Source organism: Arachis ipaensis, chromosome B06, assembly GCF_000816755.2.
Source record: "Arachis ipaensis cultivar K30076 chromosome B06, Araip1.1, whole genome shotgun sequence".
In the NCBI taxonomy this organism is placed as follows: Eukaryota; Viridiplantae; Streptophyta; class Magnoliopsida; order Fabales; family Fabaceae; genus Arachis; species Arachis ipaensis.
This window is the reverse complement of record NC_029790.2, coordinates 115,673,954-115,685,619: the sequence shown is the minus strand read 5'-3', so window position 1 is coordinate 115,685,619 and position 11,666 is coordinate 115,673,954. Positions and strand designations below refer to the sequence as shown.

Here is an 11,666-nt window from a genome sequence, read left to right as displayed (position 1 = left end):
CTGCTCCTGTTATCATGCCTCCTCCTTCTACTTGTTCTTCTAGGGTAAGAAATTCACCTCCTCATCTTTTTTATTATTATTATTTTTCTACTATTCTTTATCAACATGAGCCTAAGTCCTTTAGGCTGCATTTGTTTGATGTCCGTGTCTTGCCAAGACATAGACACAGTGAGACGTGTCTATTGTTTGGATTCTGAGACACAGAAATAAGAAGGACACGGTTACACACAAGCACACATAAGTTACATGTATTTCATGTCTCAGGAAAATGCCGAGACATGGATTTTGAGTGATGGACACGGACTAGTATCAATATTTTCAGACGATTTTGTCCTCTTTAATTTTTTGAAATTCTAAAAGGGTCCCCTATTTGTATCAAACCCTAAGCAGTGAAAATTTCTTGCGTAGCTCTTCTGCATCGTCGAAGGTGTACCACCGCCGCACATTGTCTATGTTTCTCACTGACTCTCCTCTCTGATTACTGCATGCTGTGCTCCGGTCGCGGTGAGCTTGTATTGCTACTCTGCCATCTTTGCCTCTCCATCTCGTAGCCGCGTTAACCTCAAACCCTAGCTGTGCTTCTGCTGCGCGTTGAGTCTTTCATCCTCCGCCACTGCAACATCTGCCCTCTCGGTGTGCTTTGCCATCTCTGGTATTTTTTCTTTTGTGAAGTTTCTTCCTTTAATTTTGATTATTTATCAGATGGGTTATTGTTGATTAATTGCTAATCCAGAATTTGGGTATATAGACAATCAAATTGTATGTAAACCTGGGTATTTGAGTATTGTTCATTATTTATTTTGTTTTCATCTGAAATCTTCAATAGGCAATGGATAATCTCGGTGGTGGTTGTTTTAAATGCATTTTGAAGCTTGATAAGTTATTTTTCTAATTAAAGAGGAAAAATAATGGAAAAAGCCATGTGTCTAATTGAAAGAAACTTATTATAAGTTATACTTGATAAATTGTTCTCACCATCAAACATTTTCTGGCCAACTATGCAGCAAAATCTTCAAAAATAAAAGAATTGTAGAAAGAGTTGTTGCTGCTGTGATAAATAAAATTTTGTTACTGATCTGCTGAGCTTGTTAGTGCTGATTGTTGATAAAACTAGTGATAAAAATGTTGCTCTAATTGCTGATTAATATGTTAATTAAATTGCTTATGAAATTATTAATAGGTGAGCTTTTTAATTATTATCTATTGAAGAATGGTAGAGGATAATTTATTTGTATTGTGTTTATAAAATTGCTTATCAAACTGCTTACCAAGTTGTTTGCTATCATGATTTGTATTATGAAAATGCTCTTGTTGACACGACTGTTGAGGTTGTCTCGATTCGTTGGCTTCTCGAAGATTTGGGTGCTCCTCAGTCGTCCCTGACTGATGTTTTTTTGTGACAACCGCAGTGCTATTCAGATTGTCTATAATGATGTTTTTCATGAACGCACCAAACACATTGAGATTGATTGTCACTTTTTTCGGCAACGTCTACTTATTGATGTTGTTCGTCTCATAGCTGTTGGAACTCTGGATCAAACTGCAAATATTTTCATGAAGGCTCATCAACCTACTCGTTTTCGAGCTTTGGTATCCAAACTCAAAATGATATCTTTAGCTCCCACTTGAGTTTGAGGGGGGGGGGATGTTAGAGTATAATTAGGATCATTTAAGATCAGTTAGTATCATTTATATTTATATATCATATTTGTGTATTTATTGTAAAATTTTGTATTTTTATTACTTTGATTTTTCTAGCACTTGTATATACCCTTGTACATTGTACCTTTCAACATACCGAATAATATATAAAACACTTTCTTTAAATTACTCTCTTGTTTCTAACATAAATATTAAAAATTTTATGTGTATGTTATTATGTTAAATTTGTATTTAAATTGTGTTTGATTGATATATTTAGTTGAATTGTATAAGATTGTATTATAGTTGTGTTAATTTTTTTATAAAAAAAAATTCAAAACTTAATAATATCATGGATATCCATGATATCCATGAGTATCTCCCCGGCTGAGAAAAATAAATAGAAACTCGTAATAAAAATAGAATAGAGACCGAAGCATTTTACTAGACGGAGACTGAGGCGTCCCCTTCCCATGGAAAGTCATTGCCATCCTACGTGCAACAAAGCCAATCACCAAATATCAAACACTTTACCAACCAACATCTCCATAACAACTGTTTCTATTTCCTTTCTAAGTTATTCCACCATACTAGATCAACAACATTATTCCAATACAAATACCATCAGTTTAACAATCTTGATATCAATTTCTAAAAGCTCTATTTGACGAGCAAACTTTAGCTGTCAATCCTTGTGGCCAGTTATAAATTTTATCTAAGAATGACCAAAATGAACTTCATGTAGATGTATGTTCTAGCCTCCCATGTTTTGTTGTGATTTCCCCATATTTGGATTTCATTGTCTCAATCAACCCACGTAAAAAATTCCATAGCTCATCAATCTAGGAAGAAATAGCAACATCTCATCTCAACAAAATCATACAACAATAATTAACATACTCAGGAGTTTAATGGATAAAGAAGTTCACGTCATAATTTCGACATCTATAGAACTGTCATCTGCAATTCTCTAGGGTTCTTGCCTTCCTTATGGTTATAGGCAGCCTGCAGGGATACCACATAACCATTGACTTGCGGCAACTCACACTTTAGGTGGTGAAACTACTATTAGAATGAGCTTTATTTTCAGTTTTTCACCCACATTCATGATAATAAGAACTCTATTTTCAAATACGGGAGGAGGGAGAGTTTGGATTTGTGGCAAATCATGGAAGGAAGAAGACCATTATACGAGTTTAGAGTTGGCGTTTGATCAAATTTAGTGCTTGTTTGGGCGCCATTATTTTGATAAAAAAATATTTTTTTTAATTTTTTTAGTGTGTTTGGCAAATTTCTAGTAGTAAAAGTAAAAGCACTAGAAAAATAAAAAAAAGATCTTTTTTGAGAAGTTGTAATTTACATCTTTTTTTAAAAGATTTTTTTCTTTAAAAAAAAAAAGATGTTTTTCATCTAATAAATTAACAAAAAAGTACTTTTATATCTTTGTACCCAAACATAATTGATAAATAAAAAGATCTTTTTGCATGAGATACCCAAACATAAAATTACTTTTACTTTTTCATAAGATCTTTTAAAAAAAGATAACTCAAGAAAAGATCTTTTCTTAGAAACTCACCCAAACAAACTCTTAGTCCTAAATATGGGAGACTAAATTGATTGTATCCTTTTACTCCATCTCAACACGTCTCTTGTTATGCTAGAGTAAAAGTTAACGGTCCACATAAAGTTTTCATTACTTGGTGACTGACAGAGAGACCAAATTGATTTACGATTTAAAATTGAAAAACCATTTTTAGTTTAAAAAGAGTTCATTTTGATTATCAGATTAATGCATTCTCATATTATACTAGTGTAAAAGTTAACAGTCCACATAAGATTTTCGTTACTTGGTGATTGACAGAGAGACTAAATTGATTTCCGATTTAAAAGTGGAAGGCTATTTTGATTAGTTTATAAACCGAAAAACCATTTTGACTCTGATTAAAACTGAAAGATCTTTAACTGTTATCTCCAAAAAAATGTTGAAACAAGAGAACACTTAGAGATAAATCAATCCATGAGATACTTTCTACGCAATTTCTCTTATTATTCTTTTTTGGTGTTATTTCTCTTATTATTCTAAGACCGCATAAAACTCTTCTGATTTGTCGTCCAGAAAAATAAAATAATAGAATTTCAGTGCCATGGCAAGAGAACATTTTCATCCACACCGTGCTATTTACAGTTGTCACGGTAATGAAAGAAGGATGGGACACAGAATCTACCTAATAAAAGACTGGTAAAATATGTACCCCGCCAGAAAAAAGGGCTAAAAACAGATTATTCTATGATGAGGATGATGATGATGATGATAGCATCTTTTCTGACATTCTTCTTCTAATCTCCATGATGGCCTGGTATCTTCTTCTGGAAAAATCTAATTACCTCGTGATACTTCTGTTCAATCATTTCTAGCTCTGTTCTGAATTCATCCTCGCGTTCAAGCAGGGAGGAAGGATGAGTAGAGAAGCTCGTCGTATCATCACTTCCCAATTCTGAAAACTTGATCCTGTAATCAGGAGATCCCCCAATTTCAGTTACAAATGAGGATTGACTCCCTCCATTCGGTATAGTTATGTTTAAGTCTGCTAGTCCTGATTCAGCAGAAGACATAAATGAAGCCACAGAAAGCTTATTATCGTTGAGTTCTGATGTTGCTGAAGCATACGACACCTCAGAACACAAATCATCTGTCTTAGTTGCTCTTTGCATACCAATGCTCTCTTGAGATACAACCTCATCAAAATCCATATTATCATGGTTCTCTTCTGCAGCTGATCTTCCAGCTGAGGTTAAGGCACCTAACTCTTGAGGCACAATTTGGCTGGAAAGTTTTGGGATTTCTTGGTATTTGGCCGACTCCAAGGCTCTACGTTGGGTCACATGATATTTACCATTTGGAGAAACCAAATGGTCAATTGAAACACAAGGTTTCCAGTCAGGAACCAACTTCAGCAGTAACAAATCTATTAACTCAGCTATGAAGAGGACATTCTGTTCAGCAAGCTCAAGTTGCTCAACCATTTCACTTGAAACGGAGACAGCAGTATCAGTGTCAAGGTAGAATATAAAATGGATATTTCTTGCCCTTCCTGCAGTTAAATACCAAAGTATACAATTTTTCACCAATAAATTCAAGAGTTTTATTTGAACGGTTGACTGAGTTATAAGTTATACTTACCACTCTGATCAGCTATCCGGAGAACTAATGATACAGAATTGTCATCATTTTCCTGGCCTTTGAGAAAGAATATGTCACCTCCCTTTGGCATTCTTATCTCAACAGATGGAGAATGAGATGATGATGCGTCATCTGTAGAGTTATCAAATACGGTGATCACAGGTAGTTCACTCATGCCACCAAGATCCATAGAAATATTTCCATGACGTGCACTAGTAGGACCTTCTGACATCAAGCATCGGCCTTCAAAGGCTCCAAATTTGGGAAGAACAATATCTGGTAATGGAAAAGGATGAATCCTTGTCGAACCATTCAAGTCAAGAATGGAATGCATCAGAAGCTCCCTTGCAGACAATCTTTCAGATGCTGGGACAAGACATTTTTCAATGAAGGATTTTACCTCTGGATCTTTGACTTTAGAAAGTGCAACAGGTTTTATACCCTGAAAAATGAAATGTCTATAATGTCTGAATAATCCCAGGAATAAGCTGTTTTGGAGAAGATTACAAGTGATGTAGAACTCACAGATGAAACCTTCTTGTATATCTGAGCTGAGTTTCTGCATTCACTATAAGGATATTCAGAAGTCACCAACTCAAGCATGCACATACCAAATGAATATATATCCGCTAATTCATTGTAATTTTCATCATACAACTCTGGTGCCATAAACTCCGGGGTTCCTACCAAGATTTGATATGTGTAAACACAACTATTATAAAGTCACTAAGTATTAGCACAAAGAATTAAGAAATAAGTGTCTACCAGCATTCTTATAGCTAATGAGATGAGAGAAATCCTCAAAATTTTGGTTAATGTTTCAACCATACACAATCAATAGGAGCATCATAAAATTTGTCAAAATAGAAGAATGTACCAATAACACTCTTGGCATTGGTTCGCTCCAAGAAAGTTGCCAGCCCCAAATCTCCAATTTTAACTTCTCCCTGATGACCATTGATAAATATATTATCACACTTCAGGTCCCTATGTATGATTGGTGGGTTGTGACTGTGGAGGTAGCTTAAGCCTGTTAATATCTGTTTTGCCCATCCCTTAATAGCCTTTATGTCAACCTTCTTGTGTTTTTTCCGATACCTAAATCATACATCACATCCACTAACAAAAAGGCTGAGCTCACGAAAAAAGACAGAGAGATAAAAATGCATATTAAAAGGATAGTGAAACATACTGTTTGAGGCTGCCCGATGTAAACAACTCGGTAATCATGTTAACAGTTTTGTGCTTCTCATCAATCCATGAATTGTAGAATCTTACTATGTTATCGTGTTCCAGTGATCTCAGGAGATGCACTTCTGAGTACAACCTCTCTAAGTCACCTGGTGACTGTAGCACATCATCAATTTGAACCTGGCTCCATGCAACTTCAATTCCATTGACTTCGTCAAAAGCCTTGTAACTGATCAATCGCATATTAAGGAAAACATAACCACAAATGCATTGCACTGTGGTCTAAATTAGCTTGGTAGTTTAGTTGCATTATTTTTTGGCATAGAAAAAACAGTCAAAGGAAAGGTAAAAGAACCAGCTAACAAATTAATACTGCCACGGAATCCAAAATAAATAAATAAAAGAAAACATATGTTAAGGAAGCAAAAAACAATGGATACACAGTTTTGAAAGCTCCTTTGCCGATGACTTCTTTATACTGTTACGAATGCAAAAAGGATAATTAGCTTGATGCACGGATGATATGCTTCTTTATTTGTCTTCGAAAAAGTAAAAAGTGAAAATAAAAAGAATAAAAACACTGAATCAGAACTGCATTACCCTAATATAGCGACAGGTAGGGTCAACTTCAAGAACATCAGGATCGGGAGGTTCCGGATGCCCTGCACCATCTTCTGAGCTTTCTGTACCCGTTAAACTCATCGATACCTCGCTAAAATCCTTATTCTGCATAACAAGGGAAGCGGAAAATTACAATTTGAAACAGACTTTTCATATCAAAATTAACACAGCAAGCAATCGATAATTGGTCCATGACCATCAAAACACGAACAAACAGCACGTTACACAATCGAACTTAATTACTTACTAAGTACCAAAACAAATTCAGAACTCAACGGAAGGCATACGAGGAATTTAAGCAACAATGCACTAAGCACGAGTGAAGGGAACGAGAATAAACGAAAATGGAGCTTAATGACACATGTTTTTGTTTTAGCTGTTGTGAGAGTGAGGACGAATGCGAAAGAAAGGGAAACCCTAACCGGAATTGGGAATTGGAAAGTCCAAACGGCCAAACCCTTGCTATGTTCTCCAATCTCACGAAAGCTCGCAATGACTGGAAATGCCTATTTGGCTTGGTGTTTTATACTTATCTAATCTGTATCCAATAGTAGTTTAATCTTGTCTTCATTCTCAATAGATAAATTGTTCTGTCCCATCAACTGATTTTATTCTGCTGTGGCCGTCATCACTCATCACTCATCACTCATCACTCATCACTCATCACTCATCACTCATCACTCATCACTCATCACTCATCACTCATCACTCATCACTCATCACTCATCACTCATCAAATTCAGCAGTCATTAGTTACATATCCCTCTGCGCCGCTGATCTTCTCCTCGCTTTCTGCTTCTTTCTTTTGGGCTCAGCGATACAATACTCTTATGGGCTTTCTCAAATTAATAGATTCCCAGCCCACTAAATAAATGGTAAACAAAGTCCGAACGTAACGACGACGTTTTTAAAGGGTCTTTCTTCACCTTCTTCTTTCAGTTTTTCAGAACACAATCAACGTGAAGCTTGCAGCGAGCATCAATGGAGTTCCTTGACGACGACGACACGAGGCCTAGGTTCCTATTCCAATCTGGATCACAGCCACCGCCTTCATCCGCTGACGACCAATCCTACAACAAACCAACCAAGACACTACTCATTGTCACCGTCTCTGCCTCCGCCATCCTCCTCTTCCTCTCTATCTTCTACATCCAAGCTGAGCCATTCAAGTCCCTCCTCCTCTGGCTCGCCCTCTCCCTCCTCGTTGGACCTTTCGCCCCTCCTTCCCTCACCGCCGGAGATATCCGTGTAGGCCGGGGCTCCATCCTCGAATTCCCCGACCAACAAACCCTCGCCGAAGACGATGACAACAAGAAGAAATATCAGCGCCGATCCAAATCCCGCAGATCCGACGAAGTCCAATCTGTTGTCGCTCCGGTCGTAAAATCGCCGGAGCGGGAGGCTGAGAAGATCCGAGCCAACGAAAACGGAAACGGAAATGGCGTTGTGTCGGAGAAGGAGTGGAGTGAAGAGGATGTGGAGATTCTGAAGAAGCAGATGACGAAGCATCCCGTCGGGAAGCCAGGGCGGTGGGAGGCGATAGCGGCGGCGTTTGGCGGGAGACACGGAGCGGAGAGCGTGATAAAGAAGTCGAAGGAGTTGGCGGAGAAGAAGGTGGACGATTCGGAGTCGTACGCGCAGTTCCTGAAGAAGAGGAAGCCGGTGGACAAGAGAGTGGTGGAAGAGGCGGGGGAGGAGGAGGAGAAGAACGGTGGTTCTGGTGCCGTTGGTGACGGGACGTGGAGTTCAGGCGAGGACATTGCGCTGCTGAATGCTCTGAAAGCGTTCCCGAAGGAGGCTGCGATGAGATGGGATAAGGTGGCTGCTGCGGTTCCCGGGAAGTCAAAGGCCGCTTGCATGAAAAGAGTTACTGAATTGAAGAAAGGGTTTCGGAATGCAAAAGCTGCTTCTGCCGATAAGGTAGAATAGAATGATTAGATTTTTGTTATGCGGGACTTTGAAATTCTGTTGTTGGAGGGGTAAATGAATTGCTTGTAATTTCTATGCAGCTTTTATCTCATCTATCAAAGTTTTATTCATAATCTGATGTAAACTTAGTTCACTGCATTGAACGTTCCCATTTTTGTAATGGTGAGAAATTGAGAATATACGTTAGGGCATTGATAGTCTCTTGGATATCAAGCTTGCTTGTTATGGATACTTGTATTTCAGCATCATATCCTCTTATCTCTAATTATCTATCAATTTGGTTTGTGTGAATAAATGTAATCAGTCTTTCATGTGCATTTGGATCCAGATGCATTTATTTCAGGACATTTACTGTCAAAATGGACGTATTTACTCATTCGGTTCCTTACCGTGGATTCCTAGAAAGAATTTTCTCTGTGTCAAACGAACTAGTTGAATCTGCTAAAATGGGATTCAAAAACGTACTCTGTTCCAAAGAGCCAGGAATGCTTTAGTCACACTTCCGTTGCTATGGTTGCTGAATTCAGCAGTTAATTGGTCATTGCAATACTTCAATTTGTCAACTGTGTGCTGCAACAAAAACTGAATGCTGGGATAGTGGGATGTATGGTGGTGCTTCAATTTGCCAACTGTTTCTTTCATAAGTTGGAATTTAGACCCTGCATTTGTGCTGCAAACTATATGAAAATTTCATACACTTAATAACAAAATAAATTTGCAGTGAACATCGGATATTAATCTAAGAGTTCTCTTCACAGTTACACAATCATGCATATTTCTTCCTAATGCAGAACATGAAGTTGATCGGATTACATGGAACAGGCTTGCCCACTCAGACAGCTATTCAGTTTATATACATACATCAAGAACGACAGAGTAACATATAAGCAAACTATAACAACTCTATGGGCTCTCAATACATCACATTGCATTACATGGTTTGACTCATCTAATAAACACGATGAGCCAAGAAAGCCAGAAAAGTCACTCAAATCATCCATGATCCACATCATCCCCTCAATAAGTTGCAGGTACCCAGGTTGAAGCAGATGTCAAAGGCCTTGACTTCCAACACAGAGCCAACCTAGAGTCCTGCCCAATAGCCTCCACCAAACAAGCTCACCAAGAACTTAGCCTGTGAAACATTACAGCTACTCATAGCAACACGCTTGAACCTCTTCAAGGAGTAAAACCCTTCTTCCCACACCATTCTTTCTTCTCTCTCACATGGAAACTGCTTCACACTGTCCAAAATCCTTTGCCCCATAACTTCTTTCTCTATCATGGTTAGCTCCATCTTCTGCCTACCCAACAAACTACTAGCAAGTGAATCACTAAGTGCAGTGTAGTGGTGCAAAGCCTCACAGAAGAACTCCACAAACGACATGGATTTTAGCCTAGCAAAGTTGAAAAGTTCTTCCTCCACCAAAACAACAAGCCTTGGTGATAACTTGCTTACACCATCAAGGAATGTTTTGATCAATGGGAAGCTTCTGTTCGGCATCCATTGGTGTATCATACAGTTGACTATAACTGTATGACCAAGTTCAACTCTTTGAAGATCTTCCTCCCCAACCATCACTATCTGATCGAAAGCGAAAGGAAAATCGATAGAATCTGCAAACTCTTTTAGCCTTCTTCCTGTTTGCTGGACATATGCTACACTCTGCTGATCTGCAACAACAGCTGTTACTCTAAGACAAGTGTTCTTCCTCATTGCAAGGTCCATCATCAATGGTGGCCACTGGATCCCCTCCATGATGTCAAAATCAATGACATGAACATCCTCAGAACCTTCTGTGGCTTCAAAGATGGCTTGATTAGCAGTGAAGTGAGCGAATTTTACATAGGGAGAGAGTTCCTGGAGTATCTGAAACACACCGAAGGCATTGTTGTGTGTTGAAACAGGATCAGACTGCACTTGAGGAGCATTTATACTCTTATAATACAGACCCCGAGCAAAGAATAGAGCCAACCTGTTCAATAAAGAATCACCATTTTCCAAAAAAGATGATGATGATGCATTATTGTTAATTCTCTCTATTATGTCCAGAGCAAGAACAAAGTTCTGTGCTTCAACAGCTTCAGCTCCTAATAGCAATAGATCTCCCAAACTAGTTTCTCCCATTAGCTCTGCTTGAATTCCCATCAAATATGCATCTCCTTCTTCATTTGAGACATGCATCTCCTCTTCTTGGGCTATAGGGATGTTTTCTTGGCACAGTTCAGACTCAATAGCCATTGTAACATTATGGCCAATGAAATCAAAGTCTGGCTGCTGTGAGTTTTCTGGATGGAGGAATCCATTCAGGGCCTCTTGCTCAAGCATTTCATCAAACACATCATCATAGATGATGTTTGGAGAAGATAATAAGTGATCATCTGATTGGCTTGGAAATGCATCTTGTAAGATATATTCATGGAGTAATTGGTTCATGGGGGGAGGGCTGAATGAGTAATCAAATTGCTCACAAGCCATCACATTCATGGCAGGTAATGAAATATATGGCTCACACATTTTAATTGTTTCTAAGTTCTTCTAATTAATAAGGAGGAAACCGATTCCCCTGCTACTATATATAGTGACCCAACCTTGAATTTGAATTGTTAAATAAGGTAATTTGTTCCAAATTATAAGAATTTAGTGTATGTAATTTAATTTCAAAAACCCTATGATGCACCGGACAGTCAGACAGTGGTGCCCTCCCTAAGATTTTTTGGTGAGCTCTTTCCGATTCTACCGTCTGTTTTCTCGTTTTTGGCCCTATAGTTGCGGTTTTCTCTCCTCTCTTTGATCTTTGTATCTACTATTATGGAAAACTCAGATATTTTTGCGGTTTTCTCTCCTCTCTTTGATCTTTGTATCTACTATTATGGAAAACTCAGATATTTTTGCTGCCACAGATAGAAAGGGTAAATTCTGTCGTCACTGTAACCGTTCTGGGCACCTCTTCTCGGACTAACCTTCTGTTGAATGTCACACATGCCAACAAAAAGGTCACATTAGCTACAATTGTCCATAACTGTTCTACCATTACTGCAAGCTCTCGGGACATTTGATTACTACCTGTCCTATTCGCCCACCACGTCCTGATCACCTCAA

At 38.2% G+C, this 11,666-nt stretch overlaps 3 protein-coding genes across 4 annotated transcripts; 1 reads left to right on the top strand and 2 right to left on the bottom strand.

Moving 5' to 3' along the window:
* LOC107604887 (probable serine/threonine-protein kinase WNK7) lies at nt 3,668-7,306 on the bottom strand. Its single transcript, XM_016306597.2, is given in 9 exon segments — nt 3,668-4,020; nt 4,022-4,733; nt 4,823-5,264; nt 5,348-5,505; nt 5,700-5,920; nt 6,015-6,242; nt 6,454-6,491; nt 6,614-6,739; nt 6,882-7,306. Coding segments are annotated over 8 exon segments (1,995 nt in total). The 5' UTR covers nt 6,716-6,739; nt 6,882-7,306; the 3' UTR covers nt 3,668-3,926.
* On the top strand, nt 7,561-9,478 carry LOC107604889 (dnaJ homolog subfamily C member 2-like). Of its 2 annotated transcripts, none has more exons than XM_021104845.1 (2): nt 7,561-8,554; nt 9,355-9,478. In XM_021104845.1, the coding sequence occupies exons 1-2, from the start codon at nt 7,616-7,618 to the stop codon at nt 9,448-9,450; spliced, it is 1,035 nt and encodes a 344-aa protein (XP_020960504.1). In that variant the 5' UTR covers nt 7,561-7,615; the 3' UTR covers nt 9,451-9,478. The 2 variants fall into 2 exon arrangements, with proteins under 2 accessions (XP_020960504.1, XP_016162085.2); XM_016306599.2 differs by lacking the exon at nt 9,355-9,478 and adding an exon at nt 8,892-9,118.
* Nucleotides 9,282-11,170, bottom strand: LOC107604888 (nodulation-signaling pathway 2 protein-like). The gene has a single exon (XM_016306598.2). It carries the CDS (start codon nt 11,079-11,081, stop codon nt 9,648-9,650), a length of 1,434 nt encoding a protein of 477 aa, XP_016162084.1. The 5' UTR covers nt 11,082-11,170; the 3' UTR covers nt 9,282-9,647.

Excerpts from the sequence above, each read along its gene's own strand:
- LOC107604889 (XM_016306599.2), top strand. The coding sequence starts at position 7,616 with ATGGAGTTCCTTGACGACGACGACACGAGGCCTAGGTTCCTATTCCAA. Across the intron at positions 8,555-8,891 it reads AAGCTGCTTCTGCCGATAAG|ATGCATTTATTTCAGGACAT; the intron begins GTAGAATAGAAT and ends ATTTGGATCCAG.
- LOC107604888 (XM_016306598.2), bottom strand. The coding sequence starts at position 11,081 with ATGTGTGAGCCATATATTTCATTACCTGCCATGAATGTGATGGCTTGT.